Source organism: Leucoraja erinacea, chromosome 2, assembly GCF_028641065.1.
Source record: "Leucoraja erinacea ecotype New England chromosome 2, Leri_hhj_1, whole genome shotgun sequence".
Lineage (NCBI taxonomy): Eukaryota > Metazoa > Chordata > Chondrichthyes > Rajiformes > Rajidae > Leucoraja > Leucoraja erinaceus.
The window spans coordinates 14603510-14626926 of record NC_073378.1 but is presented as its reverse complement, the minus strand read 5'-3'; the positions used below and the strand labels follow the sequence as shown (position 1 = coordinate 14626926).

Below are 23417 nucleotides of genomic sequence, written 5' to 3'. Positions count from 1 at the left end.
TCAATAAGATACCCTCTCATCCTAAATTCCAGAGTATACAAACCTAGCTGCTCCATTCTCTCAGCATATTACAGTTCCGCCATCCCGGGAATTAACCTTGTGAACATTCCCTCAATAGCAAGAATGCCCTTCCTCAAATTTGGAGACCAAAACTGCACACAATACTCCATGTGTGGTGTCACTCGGACCTTGTACAAGTGCTCCTATGCTCAATTCCTCTTGTTATAAAGGTCAAAATGCCATTCGCTTTCACTACCTGCATGCTTACTTTTATTGACTAAACAATGACCCCCAGATCCCGTTGTACTTCCTCATATCGCAACGTGACACCATTTAGATAATAATCTGCCTTCCTGTTTTTGCTACCAAAGTGGGTAACCTCACATTTATCCACATTAAACTGCATCTGCCATGCATCTGCCCACTCACCCAATCTGTCCACCCTGCATTCTCATAGTATCCTCCACACAGTACACACTGCCACCCAGCTTTGTGTCATCAGCAAATTTGCTAATGTTACTTGTAATCCCTTCATCTAAATCATTAATAATCTAAGATCCTAATCTGAGGAAAGACATTCTTGCCATAGAGGGAGTACAGAGAAGGTTCATCTGACTGATTCCTGGGATGGCAGGGATCAGGGAGTATGGAGAGAAGGCAGGGATGGGATACTGAGTTGGATGATCAGCCATGATCATATCGAATGGCAGTGCAGGCTCGAAGGGCTGAATGACCGACTCCTGCACCTATTTTCTATGTTTCTCTGTAATATCTTGTAAATAGCTGCGGTCCCAGCACCGAGCCTTGTGGTACCCCACTATTCACCACCTGCCATTCTGACAGGGACCCGTTAATCCCTACTCTTTATTTCCTGTCTGCCAACCAATTTTCTATCCATGTCAGCACTCTACCCCCAATACCATGTGCCTTAATTTTGCCCACTAATCGCCTATGTGGGACCTTATCAAATGCTTTCTGAAAGTCCAGGTTCACTACATCCACTGGCTCTCTCTTGTCCATTTTCCAAATTACATCCTCAAAAAAATTCCAGATTAGTCAAGCATGATTTCTCTTTCGTAAATCCATGCTGACTCAGACCGATCGTGTTACTGCTATCCAAATGTGCCGCTATTTCATCTTTTATAATTGACTCCAGCATCGTTTGGTGGCATACAATAGTTCCATCAGCGATTATGCTCTCACTGGACAATTCCCACAAGATTATGTACTCCCTTATTGAAAAGTTACATCCCCCACCACACTGATCTCTTACCTCCATCTCTATCATTGACCTTCCCGTCCTACCTTTCTCTCAGCTATGTTTCTATTATAACTTTAGAGATACAGTCTCTTTAGAAACCCTTTGGTCCACCAAGTCCTCACCAACCAGCACACGAACACTATCCTACACACTAGGAACAATGTGCGATTTTTACCAAAGCCAAATTACTTACAAACATGTACGAATTTGGAAAGCTTGAGGAAACCGGAGCACCCTGAGAAAACCCAAACGATGACAAGGACAATGTACAAACTCCGTACAGACAGCACCCGTAGTCAGGATCAAACCTGGGTCTCTGGCACTGAAAGGCAGCAACTCGACCACTGTGCCGCCTCTTATTTTGCAATTCCCCGAGACAATCCACACCAAGTTTTTCTGCAATGCCTGTTAAGCCTCTCACTTGAAATAAATGCTCCTGTTGAATACCTATTTGCCTCCATCTCACCTGCCTTGTTTCTGTTCAATGACCACCCTACTATCAATCTAGCTCAAGCCCTCGAGTAGCACTTGCAAATCTCCGTCACAAGATATTGATACCCCACTAGTTCAGGTCCAACCCATCCCTCTTGTACATGTCACCTGTCTCAGATGTGATCCCAATGTTCCAAGAACCCGAGTCCCTGGCTCTTTCACCAGCTTCTTGGCCATACATTCCAGCGATATTTAATTTCTGTAGATCAGAATCATTTTCTTGTTATTAAGATTTGATGACAGCATTCACTAATTTTCCTTCTGATACATATGGATGTCAACAAAGAACCATGGTAAAGTACTGTCTTGATATCAAGGGCAGCACCTATCTTTGGAATTGCTGTTGATATATTTTGGCAGTGTGTTTAACAGTGGGGAATAAAGTTAAATGGCAGATGGAATTAATAGTGGAAAACTTTGGGTGGGCAAACAAAAGGCAATACATGACAAATGTACATGATACTAAGTAGTACAGAGGAATCTAATCTGCAGAGTTTTGCAAGACATAGGACATAGATGAGGCATTTAAAGTAGTAGCAGTATAATTTATTGTTATGTGTACAACTAAAAGCTTTTGTTGTACACATGGCAACGAAAATACAACACATCATTGCAGTCAAGCCATTTACAGTGTATAGATGCAGGATATGGGAATAAATTTGGGCAATCGGTATTCCTTGCCTTGGCCAATAATGTAGGTAGCAGAATTAGGTAGGAAGAAGGTAGGGGAATTATTGGGAACATATCAGACAGCTCCTTGAGTCTATTCTGCCTTTCCATATCATTGTGCCATCACCACATTTTTTTTTACATGCTCCTAATATGTACATCGACGGAAGTGCAATTTTTTTCGGTATTGCATCTCCGTCCGCACTGCGGCCTAACATCGAGGAGTTGGCGGCCTTTGCTGGAGATTGACTTCACGAGCTCCGCCACGGGCACCTCTGGACTTAACATCACGGAGCCCGCCAGGGATCGACCTCAAAGCTTCAACCATGGATGCTTGCGGACTTAACATCACGGAGCCCACAGTCTCTGGTTGGAGACCGATATGGAGGAGGAGTTTCGACCGCCCCGATGCGGGAGTTTTGATCACCCCGACGCTGGAGTTTTGACCGCCAGCTGCGGGAGCTTTGATCCCCCCCGACAGCCCTGACCGCGGGAGAATAAAGAGGAAGAAGATTGGACTTTTTTGCCTTCCATCACAGTTTGGAATGTGGGAATCTGCTTGGTGGATGTTTATGGTAACTTTTATGTAGTTGTGTGTCTTGTTGTTTTTTTTTCCGTATGGCTGTGTGGTAATTTGCATATAACTGTACCTTAATTGGTACATGTGACAATAAATGTCCTTTGAATCCTTTGTACAAGCTAAATTATTCCACAATTTGAGTGGCACGGAAATTATGACTTCTGTCAGTCCTTAATTTCCCATCATTTTTGCCCCAAACTTTCATTTAACACGTGCTTTCTTTTGCTTCTCAAACTGAATCACATTGTAAGCTTGCTATGCCACTGGACCATAAACAATACTGTAATCACCAAAACTGATCCATGCGGATCCAGTTTACTGCCACTGAAATATCATTTGTATATTCATTAATATTTCCAGATGTCATTACCATTCTCTCAATTTCTAATGTCCAGGCACAGGTGTGCAGAATGCTGCACTATTATATCCATTCAAATTTTGCCATTTTAAAAACCCAATTTACCAATTTTCATTCTGCTCCAAGTTGATAATTATGATTTTGAAATCCCTCCATTTTTCTTAAGACCCTCCCTCTAAGATGCATACTTTCTGACTATGGGTTACTGAAAAACCACACCTGTTCTGCAATCACTAGCAGAACTCTACCATCCTACCGTTAATTCTACAACCCAATCTTTAAAATCCTCGTGAAAAATGAACAGAATTATAATTTTGTTTGAACAGCCGAGGGAATAAAAGTACAAAAAAAGCCATCAAACAATTAGAATTAGGTTTTGTTTTTGAGAACCGGGAACTGCAAATGTTAGTTTACAAATAAAGACACTGAGTGCGGGAGTAACTCAGCAGGTCACGCATCATTTGCAGAGAACATGGATAGGCAACTTTCCGGGTCAGGACTTTTCTTCAGACAGATTACAGTTGGGGAGGAGAAAGCTGGAAGAGATGTTGGGGTGGGACAAAGTCTGGCAAGGTGAGTGGATACAGATGAGGGGGGCAGGGTTGATTGCCAGATGGTTAGACAAAGGCCTGAGATGAAAAGACAAGTGTGAGATGAAAAGACAAGGATAAAGCACAAAATGAGATGCAAAAGGAAACAATATTGGTGGAAGGGGACAAATGGGAAAAGGAGAAATGGGCATATCCAGGTGGGGAACAGGGAAAAGAGGGGGGAAAGTGAGAAGGAGAAAGGTGTTTGTAGGTTTGTTATCTGAAATTGGAGAATTCAGGCCTGGTGCATCTCACTGTTGTGCACCCTTCCCTTACTGACCTTTCTGTCTTGGGCCTCATCCATTGCCAGAGTGAATCCACATGCACACTGGAGGAACAGCACCTCATATTCCATCAGGGTAGCTTACCATTCAACCGTATGAACATTACATTCTCCAGTTTTATGTAATAATTAACCTAAAAACACCCCTACCCTGTTTCCCCCCTAACTCCCCTGTGGCCCATTTGGATTCATTTCTCCCTTTCTCCTCTTTCCTCTTCCTCCTTCACATTTCGTGCCTCTTCTATCCTTATCCCACACTTATTGTATTTTCATTTCTGGCTTTGTCCAACAACCTGCCATTCAAAACCCCCCCTCACCTCTATCTACCCATCACTTGCCAGACTGTGTCCCACCCCCATTTTTTCCAGCTTTTTCCTCTTCCCCCTCCTCCCCAATAAGTCTGAAGAAAGGAACCGACTCACCATGTCGCCTATACAAGTTCTCCACAGAGGCTGCCTGACCCACTGATACTCCAGCACTTGTTTTTGAAGACACTGGATGAGTAAAAGTGACCCTGAAGCTGTCAAATTATCATTAGAATTGTTCATTAATGTCCTTTTAGCAAGACTGTTATCTTTTCTGAATTTCATTTTTGCAAACATGAGACCCACCAACCCCAACATCCATTTCTGTGACTTAGTTGGCATCCAGTTTTATCTAAACGCTCCCTAAACTAACTGTAAGGTGAAAATTAAGGATCACCTGACAGAAATACCTGCAATCCAAAAATAAATAAACTAGACATACCTGTCTTTACACAATTTCCTTAATTTGTTTCCATTTTCATGTCTATATCATCTGATCATCTGTAAGGGGCTTGGATGTCTATGTTAATATGCACTGTTTTGTTCCCAAAGTGGCTAACTGGCATAAACAGGCAGAACTGTTCTCCTGAACCTCTACAGGTGCATAGTAGAGAGCATGCTGACTGGTTGCATCATGGCCTGGTTCGGCAACTTGAATGTCCAGGAGCGGAAAATACTTCAAATCATTGTGACCACTGCCCAGGCCATCACCAGCTTTGACCAACCCCACCATCAAAGGGATCTATCGAAGTCGCTGCCCCAAAAAGGCAGCCAACATTATCAAAGTTCCACACCCCATCCTGGCCACTCATTTAACCATTGCCATCGGAAAGAAGGTTCAGGAACCTGAAAACTGGAACATCCAGGTTCAGGAACAGCTTCTTCCCTACAGCCATCAGGCTATTAAACTCGACAAAAAATAAGCTCTGAACTGCAACAGACCATTATTATTATTGCACTATATTTGTTATATATTGAGTATGTGTGCATGTGTATACTCACACTGAACTTTTTTTTTCTTCTCCTGTTATAGAAACATAGAAACATAGAAATTAGGTGCAGGAGTAGGCCATTCGGCCCTTCGAGCCTGCACCGCCATTCAATATGATCATGGCTGATCATCCAACTCAGTATCCCGTACCTGCCTTCTCTCCATACCCCCTGATCCCCTTAGCCACAAGGGCCACATCTAACTCCCTCTTAAATATAGCCAATGAACTGGCCTCAACTACCCTCTGTGGCAGAGAGTTCCAGAGATTCACCACTCTCTGTGTGAAAAAAAAGGTTCCTCTCATCTTGGTTTTAAAGGATTTCCCCCTTATCCTTAAGCTGTGACCCCTTGTCCTGGACTTCCCTAACATCGGGAACAATCTTCCTGCATCTAGCCTGTCCAACCCCTTATGTACTATGTTTACATGTTCTGTTGTGCTGCAGCAAGTAAGAATTTAATTGTCTTATCTGGGACATATGACAATAATTCTTGACTCTTTGAGCTAATTGACTTTGACAGTAACACATTTGTAAGAATTTAACAGATATGGAAAATACTGCAGGCTCCAAATACACTTTCAGCTGTAGATCCAACATACAGGAAAATACAGCCTTTAAAATTGGTCATCAGCAATTTTAGAAGAATATACTTGAATATAAATGGGATGCATTGATAAAGTTGTACAAAACAATTAGGTAACCATAAGCTTTCTGCAAACAGCGTCTGCATCTTATTACAGACAGGGAAGACACAGGCTGGAAATAGTCCATTCCCACTTTATCCAAGGTATGGCATTGATTAATTTTCTAATTACTTGATATAAAATGTTATGCATAATGCCCTCCCATTTATTATTCTGTACATATTGAAATACTGACATTTTTTTTATTGGTGTTACAGGCTACTTAAAAAAATAATTTTAATATGCAATATCGTTGCTTTAAACTCTGCAGTTAACAATGTTTGGCAAGTGTCAAAGATAGAAAAGTGTGGCTTGAAAAAATTGCAAGTGAGAATTTCTACAAATAAAATTGAGTTTCTATTGCGTAACTTCAAAACTAAAATTGCGTGCTAACATGGTGTAGGAAATTTTATAAGTAGAATTTTATCCAACAGAAAGATTACAACTGAACAAGTTTTACTTTTATGTAACACTAGTTTCGAATGAAACGGCCCCTTTCACAAAATCTATTACTGAGCGTTAGTAAATTCCTGAAAAATGCCTGGGGTATATTTTTCTTCTGTGCCTCATTGTGTACCAACTTTGAATCCAAGTTTTGTTAATTTTTAATTTAAAAAAATGCATGCGATTATGAACACATCAGCGGAAAAACCAATGCCAACGTTACACGAAACGGTCTGAAACTCCAGCACACACACGTATGTATGTATTATCCCTGCTGTTTGTTGTCAAGATGCCTGCCGTAATTTGACTGACCATGGACACCCTGCAGGCCTAACCTGGCCATTGTCATAGAAACATAGAAAATAGGTGCAGGAGTAGGCCATTCGGCCCTTCGAGCCTGCACCGCCATTCGATATGATCATGGCTGATCATCCAACTCAGTATCCTGTACCTGCCTTCTCTCCATACCCCCTGATCCTTTTAGCCACAAGGCCACATCTAACTCCCTCTTAAATATAGCCAATGAACTGGCCTCAACTACCTTCTGTGGCAGAGAATTCCAGAGATTCACTGTGTGAAAAATGTTTTCTCATCTCAGTCCTAAAATATTACCCCCTTATCTTTAAACTGTGACCCCTTGTTCTCCCTGACACCCCCACCCCCCCCCACATAGGACAGCACATCCACCATGCACAGAACTCCACTATCCGCCCCATTAACCGCTCAGTATCTGTATTTACCCTTCATTTTAAAATAATGTCCCCCTTGTTTCCAAACACTAATCTGACAAAGCCACAGCCTCTTCTCCAGCGACCAGACTTTTCTGCTGCTGCTGCTGTTGTTGTAGTAAACACCAAAGATCCTATAGCGGAGCAAGATAGGCCACTCCTGTGAAATGCAATGGGCTGACGTGTAGTACGCTATGGAGGGGGTCCTGCGCATTTCCCCCCGCCCATTTTAGTAACCGGAGCCTACCTGACCCGACTCGACTCGCAGTGTAATCAATGTTGCGGGGGAACAGTTTGTGTGTGTGTGTGTGATATAGGGTTAGATTCATAATTCTGTCAGTTCATACTTCTGTTAATTCTTGTTAAAGAATAAAATGTTTATAAACACACATGCATGAGTGTGATATAAATGTATATAATCATATAACACACACACAATTATATTTCTTCTGATTTTTATATCCAATGATGAACTTTATTTCAGACTAGACAAGGGAACATTAAATAAGAAACATTGTAAACCTTCACACACACACACACTAGTGTGAGATACAGGGTTAGATTCATAATTCTGTCAGTTCATACTTCTGTTAATTCTTGTTAAAGAATAAAATGTATATAAACACACATGCATGAATGTGATATAAATGTATATAATCATATAACGCACACAATTATATTTCTTCTGATGTTTATATCCAATGATGAACTTTATTTCAGACTAGACAAGGGACCATTAAATAAGAAACATTGTAAACCTTGTAAACCTTCACACACACACACACTAGGCCCGAACTCCCCCCCACACACACACACACACTAGGCCCGAACTCCCCCCCCCCACCAACCACACACTACAATGTCCGCTATAGGATCTTTGGTAAACACTCCCTTCGATGCGCAGCCCCCGTCACGTGACCCTGCCCCCCCTCCCCCCAGCCCGACAACGAAAAAAACACACACACATATATAACGCTCACAGAATTAGAAGCGGATTTAACAACACGGATCGGATAGTTTGTTCTTCTTTTTCTCTGGTGGTCGTTGACGTTTTGCTTGTTGTTGGCGGCTGAGCGTCTATTGGCCGGAAAGAGCCGAACGGTTTCCGGAAAGGGCCGATGTCCGTCGGGAGGGTGGGCTGTTGCCGAGCGCTGACGCGTTACCCGTATGTAGTGTGGGCCTCGCTCGTCCTGCTCCTGCTCCCCAGCTCAGTGTTGGTTTGTGTGTGTGAGTGAGATGGATCCCCACAGTTGCTAGTCTCTCTCGTAACTGTTTTAAAAAATACACGAACCGTCCGTTTTTCCTGTATAGTCCCGTCCCCTTTAGAAAAATCTAATTTACGTTTTGATCCACTCCACATACAACAGCATTGATGGTAATGTATGCAAGGAAACAACCGAGACTCAATGATGGGTAAAATATTTAGGTTTTTTTTTTCTTGTTATTCTTCGAATCTCTTTTTTTTCTCTCTTTCGAATTTTTCCCTTCTCGTTTGACAATCCGCCATTTTTGTTGTAAACCAAAATAAGTAAAAACTTGAGGAAATTAATTTCCTCCCCTTCTGGTGACCATTTTACTCTGTGGAAGGTTTTCTAAAATATCTATCTATTTACCGCTTTTCTAGCTAAAAGTTTAAAAAAAATGTCTCGCACTACTACCGATCTGTTTATTTTCTGATTTTATTTTTGCAGGTGTCACGACAGGAGGGAATCCCAGCCCTATCAGGTATATTTCGCATAGAGTGAAACGAATGGCATTTACTTTAACGAAGGCTTGTGCGTCTGAAACAGGCCTCAACTCTCCACAACAAGATCGTAAGAAGAGGGGAAAATAAAACGAAATGTCGTTTTAAACTTTCTCCCGGAAATTATGCTTCGATTTCTCAGTTTATTCCGTTGACTTTTATAGTTTCTGTTTAGTTTTGAGTTAATTGAGCATGTAAATTGATTCTGAACTATCGCTAGGCCCCATCTGTAGGTTTCTATCTGCAAATTTTCTTTTGGTCATACGGTTTTACAGGACGAAATAAATTGTTTCCCTCGCCATAAATACAAATTGAAACATTGTAATTTCTTAAAATTCATATGATTTTGCAGTGAAAATATAAAAATTGGTTGATTGGGACAACCGTTTGTCCCGTTTGCATTTTTGCGGCGTTTAAATGCTAAATTCGGGAGGCAAATGTCATTTGTTTAAAATAAATCGTTGAGAAATCCCAAAATAAGTTATTTTAAACTGTCAGTATTGTGTGAAAGCAGACAAACCTGTTTAAATAATATTACTAGAATAGGTAGAAACAAGAAACTGCAGATGCTAGTTTATACCAAAGATAGACACAATGTGCTGGAGTAACTCAGGGGATCTGGCAGCATTTATGGAAAAAACGAATTGGTGATGTTTTGGGTCGGGGCCCTTCAGACCAATTTGGATAAGTGTCCAGACCCGAAATGTCACCGATCCCTTTTCTTCAGAGATGCTGCCTGACCCACTGAGTTACTCCAGCACATTGTGTCTATGTTTACTTGATTGTTTCTCTCTTGCCAAAACAAATTTGGAAATGCATGGAACTTATGTATGTAGGAGAGACTTGGAATCAAGTGGTTTACTTGTACATAGCTGTCCCAAATAACTTTCGTTCATTATATTTTTCAGACTCTTAAATATCCATCGAAGAGTCACGCAAGCAGCAGTGATCATCGTCATGACAAGGCTAGAGAATCAGGAGATCCATCACCACCCTGTAAAATGCTGCGTCGTTCTAACAGTCCTGAAAATAAACATAGTGATAGTACAGGACATAAGAGTAAAACTGTGCACTCGCATCGAGCCAGAGAACGAGATGGAGGTAAGTTATCGTGCAGACAGCACACAGAAACTCAAATACTTCTGTACAATTTCTTAATAGTTTGCTTCCTCTGTTGTGGGGAAACACAGTTTTGTTATATTTATAAAGCTGTGATATAGTTTCCCAAGCAATATCCCAACAACGATTACAACTAATGTGTTTGGATCAGCTGCTGAACCCACCGCCTCAAAGTTTGGAGTCAAATCAGGAAGCATCCAAATTAATTGTAGGTTTGCATTCAGCAATAAAGCTGTTTAATTTATAAATGCATTGATAATGCAGTTTAATGAAATTCCTCCTGAGAAAATTTCACCAACAATATGGACTATGCAGAGATACTTGCCAACTCTCATGTCTATTGACTGAAACTATGAGTGTCATAGTTGGTTGTTTTTTTTAACTGCAGTGACTGTTTATATTATTCTAATCATTTATGTTTATATACACACATTTATTGACGACGTTTTTCATGAATGGAATTGATTACATAATAAAGCAACCCAAAAGTAATTAGGATTTTCTACAACTCGAAGATATAATTGGAGATTTTAGAAGATATGTCATAAATTTCTATTTATTTAGAGTGGGTGATTAAAGAAGATATTTTGCAAGATTCCCAGCTTTAAGATATAAAATTCAAAACTTTACCACTACAAAATAACTGGGTAGCTGCCCTTCAGTTTGTCGAATTATCTGAAAAAGTAACTTTTTATTTTCCATTCTGCAATAAGAATGTTCCGACTGGACCAATAATATCAGAGTCAGACATCCCCATACTATAGTAAAATTGATGGAATTTTTGCACTGACTGTCAACGAATTGGGCCAATTAAACGTAGTCCATTCCATGAACACAATGTTATATTAGTTTATTTAAATCTGTTGACTGTTTTTGGAGAATATCAGTTGGATTATACAGCATTTCAATTGACACTGTTTAAATTCATTAAAACGTTTTTCATGATCATAAACTGTTGTAACATTTCAATCATTGTGCTAATTCAACAAACAGACAATGAAATGAATTAGCAGTGGAGTAGCTTTTTTTTCCACGTTATTATTCATATGTGATAGGAGCAGAATTGGGCCATTCCGCCCATCAAGTCTACTCTGCCATTCAACCATGACTGATCTATCTCCCTCCTAACCCCATTCTCCTGCCTCCTTCCCACAACCTTTGACACCTGTACTAATCAAGAATCTATCATTCTCTGCATTAAATATATCCTCTGACTTGCCCCCCACAGTTTTCTGTGGCAAATACATTTGGTGCAAAAAATTACTCTCAATATTCCCAATGCGGCCTGACCAGCAACTTATAGAGCCACAGCATTACATCCCTGTTTTTGTATACAAGCCTTCTCGAAATAAATGCTAGCTTTCTTGAGCTACCGATTTGACTTGCAGTTGAACATTTTGGGACTCCTGCACCAGCACTCCCAAATCCCTTTTCCCCTCTGATTTCTGGATTCTCTCCCCATTTAGAAAATAATCTATGCCTTTATTCCTCCTACCAAAATGGATGACTACACACTTTGCTACATATATTCCACCTGCCAATTCTCTGGCCACTCTTGCAACCTGTCCAAGTCCTTTTGCAGAGTCCCTGCTTTCACTACACTACCTGCCCCTCCGCCTGTTTTCGTGTCATCCCCAAACTTGGCCACAATGGCTTCAATCCCCTCATCCAAATCGGTCATATACAACGTGAAGAGCAGCAGCTCCAGCACCAAGCCCTGCGGAACTCCGCTAGTCACTTGCAGCCTACCTGAAAAGGCCCCACTTATTGCCACTTTTTTTGCCTCTTGCAATATAGCTAACCCGCTATTCATGCTGGTTAGTTCCCTTTGATACCATGGACTCTTCCTTAGCAGCGCCCATGTGGCACCATGTCAAAGGCTTTCTGTAAATCTAGGTAAACAACATCTACTGACTCTTTTGCCTGTCCTGTTATTTACTACCAAAGAATTCCAGCAAAATTGTCAGGCAAAACCCCTTCACAAAGCCATATTGACTTTTTATCATGAACTTCTAAGTCTTCCGTAACCTCATCCTATATAATGGACTCTAAAATCTTACCAACCACCGAAGTCACACTAACTGGCCTATGGTTCCCACTATTCTGCTTTGCTCCCTTCTTGTGCAGCGGGGTGATATTGGCAATTTTCCAATCATCTGAAACCACTCCTGGCTGTTGATTCTTGAAATATCACTATCAATGCCTCCACAATCTTGAAAGCCACCTCATTCACAATCCCAGAGTGCAGTCCATCTGGTCCAGGTGACTTATCCACCTATAACCCTTTTAGCTTCCCAAGCATCTTCTCCCTGGTAATAGCCACTCCACAAACTTCCACCCCCGACTTTTGAATTTCAGGAATGTTGCTGGCGTCTTCCACTGTGAAGATTGATGTAAAAAAGCTATTCAATTCCTCTGTCATTTCTTTGTTCACCATTATAACTTCTCCTGTATAATTTTCCAGCACTGCAGCGTACATTCTTGTCTCTTTCTTACTCTTTATTTTACCAAAGAAACTCGTGCTATCCTCTTTTATATTATTGGCTATCTTACCTTTGTATTTCATCTTCTCTCTCCGTATTGCCTTTTTACCTTTACCTTTTTCTTTAAAAGCTTCCCAATCCTCTGGCTTCCCACTCGTCTTTGCAATGCTATATGCCTTCTCTTTTAGTTTTATATACTCTCCTTAACTTTTCTTGTCAGCCACAGTCGCCTCTTTCTCCCCTAGCATCTTTCTTCCTCTTTCCTGTGTCTTCCAAATTATTCCCAGAAACTCCTGCGGTTGCTGTTCCACCGTCATCCCTGCTAGGGTCGCTTTCCAGTCAATTTTGGCCAGCTCCTCCCTCATGCCTCTGTAGTCCCCTTTGCTCAGCTGCAATGCCGACACATCCGTTTTCACCTTCTCGCTCTCAAATTGCAGATTATAACTTATCATATTGTCGTAGCTATCTCCTAATGGTTCCTTTAACGATTTCCCGTATCAAATCCGGTTCATTGCATAACACTAAATCCAGAATTGCCTTTTCTCTGGTAGACTCCACTACAAGCTGCTCTAAGAATCCATCTTGGAGGCATTCTACAAATTCCCTTTTTTGGGTCCAGTACCAACCTAATTTTCCCAGCCTACCTGCATGTTGAAATCTCCCATGGCCACTGTAGCATTATTCCATGATTGTAAAGAAGGACCAAAAATGTCTGCTTTAGCAGGATTCTTTTTAATGTTTCCCAGACTTCATTGGTTGCCCATCATTGAATTATCATAAACACTGCTGTTGATTTGATACTTATTTAAGTTACTGAAACAAAATAGCATGTAAATAATTTCTTTGCACTAGATATCTACTGGGGAATTATCACAGATCCCATGCTCAGGAAATTCTAGTTCTGTTCCATTTAATTTCATAGACATCTTGATTTTTTTAAATTAATCTTTGCCTTTATTCTGTTGTGGCTGTTCCATTACCTCTGCACAATGAATAATAAACTGGGGCAAAGACTGTTGAAACATGGCTTGTCTGAAATTAGTTCCTAACTAATGGACAATGAACAAAGTGGGGAACTCCAGTAGTCCATAGAACTATGGTTGTAATTGTCTATCATATGATTAATTGCCATTTGGACAATTTACTGGAGGGTGCTAAATGTTTGTTGCTCAAATCTAGGAAGGAATTGATTTATTTTTGGCTGGATTGATAATGGTGTTGCTGGGAGGGAGAAAATTAGTAATAAAATGCTCGATCTTTGCTGACACATATTGAAGTATATTGTTGTTCAGGATAACCTACTTTGTTTATGTATGTTTGTAAGAAGTATACTGTATTTGTTTCAGGGACCAGCTATTCTCCACAGGAGAATTCACATAATAACAGTACCCATCATAGCTCAAATTCGCATTCTTCTAATCCTAGTAACAATCCAAGTAAAACTTCAGATGCAGTAAGTATTTATTTTGCAATTAAGTAATAAAGATATTTCATTAACATAATGGGAGTTGTATATTTATGTCTTAGAAAACTAAACCTGATAGCTGGAAAAATAAAGCAATCTGAAAGCTGGAAATTAGCCTTTTTTTGTTTTTCTATTTGCAGAATGATCCAGTGGATATTTTGAAATTTTAAATTTGAATGTGATAATATTTCAAGAGGGATTGAGGACTATCAGAATATTTTAAGGTTACTTCATGGCTCACATTAAACCATTTTGATAGAAACACAGAAAATAGGTGCAGGAGGAGGTCATTTGGCCCTTCGAGCCAGCACCGCCATTCATTGTGATCATGGCTGATCGTCCCCAATCTATAACCCATGCCTGCCTTCTCCCCATATCGCTTGCACACAGAAAGCTATGTAAAGTTTTTACAGGATAATTCCTTTTGCATGGAGTGAAATGGCTTCAAATATCTAATGCAGGAAACTATAAAGTTAGTATTAGTATATTGTAATATAATCAAATTGCAAATCTTTCAACATGTGGAATAATTTCCTTGAAATTGTCTACAGGTATAACATTATATCTTGCCAACCAATGCTGGATAATAGCATTAGAATTTGTGATCTTGATACTTGTGGAGTCATAAGAACAATCCAACATAGAACAGCACAGCACAGAAATAGGCCTTTCAGCCCACACTATCTGCCAAAACGCATACGAAGACCAAATCTTATCTGTGTACACATAATCTGTATCCCTTAATTCTCTGCATCTCCATGTGTATTACTGTCTTGTATAAGTATAGTCTCGGCACGGGTTATTGATAGGGGACGATCAGCCATGATCACAATGAATGGCGATGCTGGCTCGAAGGGCCCAATGGCCTCCTCCTGCACCTATTTTCTATGTTTCTATGTCTAAGTCTCTTAAATGCCACTGTTGTGTCTATCTCCACCACCAGCCCTGGCAGCATGTTCTAGGCACTCACCCATTAAAAAAATCTTGCCCAAGTTTAACTTTGAAACTATCAATGCCTCTCATAATTGTATATACTTCTCTTGGGTCTCCCCCGCCACCTCTGGTATTCCATTAAAAACAATCCAAGTCTGTCCAACCTCTCACCATAGCTCACATTCCTGAATCCAGGCAATATTCTAATAATTCTCCTGTGCAAAGTCTCCAAAAACTCCACATCCTTTCTTTAACAGGGTGACCAGAACTGCATGCAATACTCCAAATGTGGCCTAACCAAATACCAAATCAATACCTAAGAAGCCACAATCTTGATTCTTGCAGAAACAAAAGCAGTTAAATAATTGTAGAAATCTAGATTTTTTTTCAAATGATTTCTACATTAAATGCTAACTTTTTATTTTCCATTCTGCAATAAGAATGCTCTGACTGGACCAATAATATCAGAGTCAGACATCCCCATGCTATAGTAAAATTGATGGAATTTTTGCACTGACTGTCAACTAATTGGGCCAATTAAACTGTCAGTGCGTATGCAAAAATCCTTTCCATGCTGTTACCCTCTTACCAGCAGTTTAACAACTGATTTTGAACACAATGTTATATTAGTTTATTTAAATCTGTTGACTGTTTTTGGAGAATATCAGTTGGATTATACAGCATTTCAATTGACATTAAGGTGGTCAAAAAGGCCTTTGGCACATTGGCCTTTATCAGTCAGAGTATTGAGTTTAGAAGTTGGGAGGTCATGTTGCAATTGTATAAGACATTAGTGAGGCCACATTTAGAGTATTGTGTTCAGTTCTGGGCACCATGTTATAGGAAAGATATTGTCAAACTTGAAAGGGTTCAGAGAAGATTTACAAGGATATTGCCAGGACTAGAGGGTGTGAGCTATAGGGAGAGGTTGAGTGGGCTGGGACTCTATTCCTTGGAGTGCAGGAGGATGAGGGGTGATCTTATAGAGATGTATAAAATCTATGGAGGAATAGATTGGGTAGCTGCGCAAAATCTCTTGCCCAGAGTAGGGGAATCGAGGACCAGAGGACGGGTTCAAGGTGAAGGGGAAAAGATTTAATAGGAATCTGAGGGGTAACTTTTTCACACAAAGGGTGGTTGTTGTATGGAACAAGCTGCGAGAGGACGTAGTTGAGGCTGGGACTATCTCAATGTTTAAGAAACAGTTAGACAGGTACATGGTCAGGACAAGTTTGAAGGGATATGGACCAAGCGCAGGCAGATGGGACTAGTGTAGTTAGCCGGTGTGGGCAAGTTGGGCTGAAGGGCCTGTTCCACGCTGTATCACTCTGACTCTATGACGTAATTCTAAGGAGTGTTTCATAAATGGCAATTTGTTTTTATTTTAAATATTAGCAATTTAATATCACAGGTAGAGTAATGCATATAAATCCTCTGGCGAAAGGACTGACAATCATGATATAAAATGTAAAACATTTTTGTATGTGCATTATTTGAAATTCAAAACATTTCCTCATTAGCATGGCCTGAAATGTTGGGATCAACTGAATTTTAAATTTATCTCGTGCTTTCACATAGTAGAAGTTTTCTTATATGTGTATAGTCAGCATAGAATTTTGTAATTCCTGAACACTACAGATAGGTTTATTTGAAATGAATGAAGTACTATAGTTTGCTATTTAAGCATAAAGTGCATTGAGAGAAACCTTAATGTAAACAATTTTTTGTCGTTTAGAAATAGAAAACAATGTTGCAGTTGGTATTCTGAGGAGTTTGCGGTCATTTTAGAAATAAAAATGAAATTTTTGGGAAGTGTGGCATAATTTTAACAGTATATTGCTATCATGCATTTTGATGCATAATGATTGCAGATTTTTTTTCCCTTCTGAAAAGTGTTATTTTGGAGCATTCAGAATAAAAGATAGCAGAAAGTACCTCATTGTTCAAAACACAGCGTTCTGAATTCAAACGATCATGTTGATGCTGTGAGTGGAGATTGGCATGACGTACAAGTTTCCTGGCTGAATCCAGGCCCACAGAAAAATATCATGTTACAAAGTATAATTTCTGCAGTAGATTGTCGTTCAATACTGGGAGTTTTACCATAGCACCATTTCTGAAGTGTGAAAAATTTCCATTTAATATCCAATATATTTTCCTAAATATAAATGCCAAGCTTTCATCTTTGTTATCTGGTTCATATATCCACTGAATATTTAAAATGTTGCTATTTAGCTTTTGCAGAACACATGTATTACAAATATTAAGACTAAAGCTGATGATAAGCACCGTTCATACTGATTCTGTGATTTATGATTGTACTGTATGCCCTTTTGTACTGAATCACAGCTATGGATACCATTAATTGATTAACATTTAAATTAATATCAGCTAATAGGGCATTAGCAATTTTGGTGCAATATTGCAATAACTGATATTTCGTCAGCTGATTGCAATGTGAAAATCATGACTTGAATCTTAAATGTTAGAAAAATGCTTCATGCACAATGTTCACAATGAAATGAAGACAGAGACATGTCTGAAGTAATCATATATATACCTACAAACAATAAAGAGAACACAATGAGTAGTTAATTTATTTTCAGAGAGACTATTTAATTTGGATGCTGTTTAGTTATTTAGATTGTCACTTGACACCTTTCATCAGCATGCAGATTTATCTGAAGCTGCAACCAGCATGCAATGATCTCTCCATGTTGCACAAACTGTCAACCTGGATTATATGCTCAAATTCCATCTATCAAATTCTAACTGAGTTGCGTGCTACCAACTGGGCCAAGCTGCCATAACGGCTGTCCATGACATTTGTTTTGCAGTTGGAGCTATTCTGTTTGCCTTTTGAATGACTGCGAGGTATTACCAAAACCTTTTGCATGAAGCACAAAAATCTCTCTGGCTGTGGAAATACAAATGGATTATGTGCCGTATTAAATTATATTTGTGTTTTTTGTCATTGCATCAAGTATTATGAAAATTGAATCACTATAAAATCAAGTTTTAAATGTGAATCTAATTTATCATTTTTAGCTGCTTTCGAATGGTATCATTGTGGTAGAAATAAGCATTGATTTGCTGTGCAGTGAACCCATTCAGATCACTTACCTTTTTTTTATATTTTCTCTTTTGATTTAACTCTTTTTGTCTTACTATAGCCTTATGAACCAGCCGATGACTGGTCAGAGCACATCAGCTCTTCAGGCAAAAAATACTACTACAACTGCAGGACAGAAGTTTCTCAATGGGAGAAACCCAAAGAATGGATTGAAAGGTGCAAGTCCTGTTATTTAGAAATTTTGTCAACTATGCAGTTGTTTTAATGGGTCACAGCATCAACAGTTTCTTTTTTTGTGTGTAGAGAGCAGAGACATAAAGAAGCAAGTAAAGTTGGGCTTTTTAACAGCTTCCCAAGAGATCGAGATTACAGAAGAGAAATTTTGCAAGCAACTGCTGGGTTTACAAGTGGAAGTAAGTAACAAGAGACTTAAGATAAAAACAATACGTTGTCAAATTTATTTTTACAGGATTCATTTAGCATGCAAACTTGGAATCTCTTTAATTTGCATGCATTTTATTGTAAATAAATTGATGAATAATATTTATGAAGATCATTTGGTCGGCATAAATACAAACAATTGGGAGGAGCTTGTTTCTCAGAAACTACATAAAGTTCATATGCAGGTGAAGAATACAATTAGGAAGGCACTTGTATGTAAACCGTTGCACGTTAAGAATTGGATTATAATAATGATTAATTAGAATACAATTAACGATAGTTTAAGTATGCTTATCTGCAGGTTTATGCTTTAATTGTGGGTGCAACTGAGGTTTGCTAGACATTGCTGGGATGGGGCGTTGTCATTTCTGTTGAGATTGAGTGGATTTGGTTTATTTTTCCAAGCATGTAGGAGAATGAGAGGTGATCTTATTGAAATAAACAACTACTTGAAAGGCTGTTGCTGGGACAATGTCTCTTGGTTAGAGTCTTCTACTTGGGGTTACAGCAGATTTTGATGCTCTAGAATTGAGTTAAGAAATGTCATCACTGTTAGAAAGCAACTGCTGCTTAGGCATCAAATACGTTTAAGTTGGTGCTCCAAGCTAAATGTTTTTTTTGTTCATAGTGGGAATTGAATGGTGCTGGGTTAGTATGTAAAGATGAAATTGCACAATTAATTAAATTGTGATCTTATTGAATGTTGGGGTACGGTCGATGCTATGTTCCTCAAAGTAAAGCAGTCGTATGTGAAAAAACTGCCTCATTGACGTTGGGTGCCAGGTTTTGGTGATGAAATTCTGGCCAGAAGTAAGGTTTCTGAAAGTTTGAAGTCAAACAGTGGTTGAAATAACATTATTTTCCGAGTGATGCTAAATATGTAATGTAAATATTACTTTTGGAACTGTCGGAAAATAGGAATCCATGTGAGTTTTTTGGTTTTGGATACTGATTTCATGTTAAATACCTATTTCCCAAACCAAGTCATTTTTGGTTTGGGGATGAAAGTAGTCTGCAAGAGTTGCCAACTTGCCACAGCAACTCCTCGGGAACTAATGACCCTGAATCTTCATCTGTTGAACAGTTAAAAGGATTCTGCACATTTGCAATGCCAACATCAATAATTTGGCTTTTCATTAAATGTACAGAACAGACTGATATGATTTCCTACTGCCCAGTTCCTATTTGGAGATTAAGTTTTGTTCATAATTGGGTTTCTCTGGCATTGACATTCACACCTGTGCAGCCCAGGACATGTGCTGAACATTTACGGTTTAATTCTGAAGCATGCACTAACGAGTGCATGTGCTTTGGAAAATTGCTCACAATCGTTGTTTATATTATCCTGATTTAAATGACATTGTTTTGGAGTTAAAATGTTTGCAAAATTTGCTGCTGCAGAATACATAAATGGAACCAAATGGATGATGTTGCAGGTGTGACACCAAAAGATACAAGGTCTAATGTATCCTGAGAAGATGTTTTGATCCCAACAACTCTTGCATTTTAAAACATTGATTATGAACAATTAATGGGACTGTTAAGAAATTAGCCAATAGTGGTCTAATAATTCTAATTTCAACATTTCCCCCTTTTATTTTTTTTGCCACATTTCCTTTGTGAATCATGAAAAGTGGAAGACAAGCATTCCAGCGGTGCCGGTAGTATGCTCTCCCAGAATATTTTGTCCCAGACAAACAGACACAATGACAGAGACTACAGACTGCCCAGAACAGAGACTCCTGGTGAAGCTGCCCCAGTGCAGCACCCCGTCAAACCAGTGGTTCTCCCAACAACAAACCCAAGCACTGTTCCTTCTAGTCCTTTTAGTCTACAGCCTGAGCATCATCCAAAGAAATCCTTTGATGCTAATGGAGCAGCTACTGTACCGAAAGTGCCTACACCCACACCTTCCATCCCCAACCAGAAGACGGAAAAGAAAGGTACGTATGATGGGGTATATTTGACTTCTATGCACGTTTTTAGTTCACTAGTGACACTAAAGCTCATTATTAAACAATGATAAACCAGAATTGAAATATTAAAAAATAATCTCCCTTCTAAAGTTTCTGGACTAATGAAATAGTTCTCAATATTGAGCATATTTATTGTTATGTTTAAAATTAACTTAATATCTGTTTGCAAAATTGTTGCAAAACATCTGGAGTAGATGAACATCTATTGAAGTGAAAATGTTAATGCCAAACTGCAGAATTAAGTAATCGAACAGATGCATTTTTGTGAGATTACTCATTATTTGAATTTACAACTGCAGTCCATATTTGAATAATGCAGTTGCTCATTTTTATTGAGTCTCATATTTTGTTCATTGAAATGAATTAAATCTGGAATTTGTGGATGTTAGTGGGCATTTTGCGCAGTTGATTTTTGATATTTGTTATATTCACAATTGCATCCGTGCTTATATTCATGCAATTGCTAGTCAACTGAGAAGATTTAGGAAGAACATTTGTTAGAGCAACTGTGATTATGTTTGTATAGGCTCACTTCAAATTAAATATTGTAGAGGCAAGGTTTGTCTTTGTTTTGTGTAAATAGGTTAGAAAACAAGTTTAAACAGGAGGTTATTTAATAAATTATACAGTGTCCTCCATAATGTTTATGACAAGGACCCTTTATTTATTTGCCTTACTCCACAATTTGAGATTTGTAATAGAAAAAAATCACATGTGGTTGAAGTGCACATTTTCAGATTTTATTAAAGTGCATTTTTATACATTTTGGTTTCACCATGTAGAAATTACAGCAGTGTTTATACCTAGTATCTCCCCCCCCCCCCCCAATCATTCAGGGCACCGTAATGTTTGGGACACATGGCTTCACAGGTGTTTGTAATTGCTCAGGTTTTGTTTAATTGCCTCCTTAATGCAGGTATAAGAAAGCTCTCATCACCTAGTCTTTCCTCCAGTTTTTCCATCATCTTTGGAAACCTTTATTGCTGATAATCAACCTGAGGACGAAAGTTGTGCAAATGAAAGTCAAAGAAGCCATTATGAGACTGAGAAACAAGAATAAAACTGTTGGAGACATCAGCCAAACTTTAGGCTTACCAAAATCAACTGTTTGGAACATCATTAAGAAGAAATAAAGCACTGGTGAGCTTACTAATCGCAAAGGGACTGGCAGGCCAAGGAAGCCCTCCACAGCTGTTGAAAGAAGAATTCTCTCTATAATGCAGAAAAATCCCCAAACACCTGTCCGACAGATCAGAAACACTCTTCAGGAGTGAGGTGTGGATTTGTCAATGACCACTGTCTGCAGAAGACTTCATGAGCAGATATACAGAGGCTACACTGCAAGATGCAAATACAATATACGGCAAACCAAGCCGCTTAAATAGGATGGTCAGGTTACAGTTTGCCAAGAAGTACTTAAAAGAGCAACCACAGTTCTGGAAAAGTCTTGTGGACAGATGAGACGAAGATTAACTTATATCAGAGTGATGGCAAGAGCAAAGTATGGAGGAGAGAAATAAATGCCCAAGATCCAAAGCATACCACCTCTTCTGTGAAACACGATGGTGGGGGTGTTATGGCCTGGGCATGTATGGCTGCTGAAGGTACTGGCTCACTTATCTTTATAGATGATACAACTGTGGATGGTAGTAGCATAATGGATTCTGAAGTGTATAGACACACCATTCTATCTGCTCAAGTTCAAACAAATGCCTTAAAACACATTGGCCGGTGGTTCATTCTACAGCAAGACAATGATCCTAAACGTACTGTTAAAGCAACAAAGGAGTTTTTCAAAGCTAAAAGATGGTAAATTCTTGAGTGGCTGTCAATTACCTGATCTGAACCCAATTGAGCATGCCTTTTATATGCTGAAGAGAAAACTGAGGGGACCAGCCCTCAAAACAAGCATAAGCTAAAGATTGCTGCAATACAGGCCTGGAAGAGCATCACCAAAGAAGAAACCCAGTAACTGGTGATGTCCATGAATCGCAGACTTCAAGCAGTCATTGCATGCAAAGGGTATGCAACAAAATACTAAACATGGCTACTTTCATTTACATGCCACTGCTATGTCCCAAACATTATGGTGCCCTGAAATAGGGGGACTACGTATAAACACTGCTGTAATTTCTTCATGGTGAAACCAAAATGTATAAAAATGGCCTTCATTAAAATCTGACAATATGCACTTTAACCACATGTGATTTTTTTTTTCTATTATAAGACTGAAATTGTGGCGTACAGAGGCAAATAAACACATGATGGGTCTTTGTCCCAAACATCATGGAGGACACTAAGTGCATTACTACCTTTGACCTAATTGATATAGAGGAGAGCATGATGTGAATTTACTAAGTTGGAGAGGTTCAATAGCCTATTTCTTTTGATTATGGATTCTTGTGCAAGTACCGGTGTACTGTGTTTAAATGTGCCTCCCACCTGACGGCTGAGGTAATATATTGGCTCAAAGCTGGAGTGACTCGGAGGATCAAACAGCATCTCTGGAGAGAAGGAATAGGTGACGTTTCGGGTCAAGACCCTTCTTCAGACCGAGTCGGGGGCAGGGGAAACGAGAGATATAGAGAGAGATATAGAAGAAATGAATAAAAGATATGCAACAAAGGAACAGTTATGAAGGGAATATGCCATTGTAAGCTGCGGACTTGGTGAAAACAAGTTGCTGACAATGAGACTCAACAAGATGACTGAAGTTATCCTGTTCCAACAGCTAAACATGCTGTTTTTTCCCCTTTAAATTGACTTGTAATCAAAAGGGTTGCACAAAATGTTTGTAGCC

At 39.3% G+C, this 23417-nt stretch overlaps 1 protein-coding gene across 4 annotated transcripts in view; it reads left to right on the top strand.

Moving 5' to 3' along the window:
• The first annotated feature begins 8529 nt into the window (after positions 1–8529).
• The window catches only part of waca (WW domain containing adaptor with coiled-coil a), a 110419-nt gene continuing 95531 nt past the window's right edge, over positions 8530–23417 (top strand). The window contains exons 1-7 of one of the 4 annotated variants that reach the window (XM_055651821.1): positions 8530–8796; positions 9075–9108; positions 10036–10228; positions 14076–14182; positions 18301–18416; positions 18504–18613; positions 20276–20584. In XM_055651821.1, coding sequence (XP_055507796.1) covers positions 8756–8796; positions 9075–9108; positions 10036–10228; positions 14076–14182; positions 18301–18416; positions 18504–18613; positions 20276–20584 — 910 coding nt within the window. In that variant the 5' untranslated portion in view covers positions 8530–8755. The remainder of the gene's footprint in view (positions 8797–9074; positions 9109–10035; positions 10229–14075; positions 14183–18300; positions 18417–18503; positions 18614–20275; positions 20585–23417) is intronic. The other 3 variants (XM_055651840.1, XM_055651813.1, XM_055651831.1) reach the window with 3 other exon arrangements.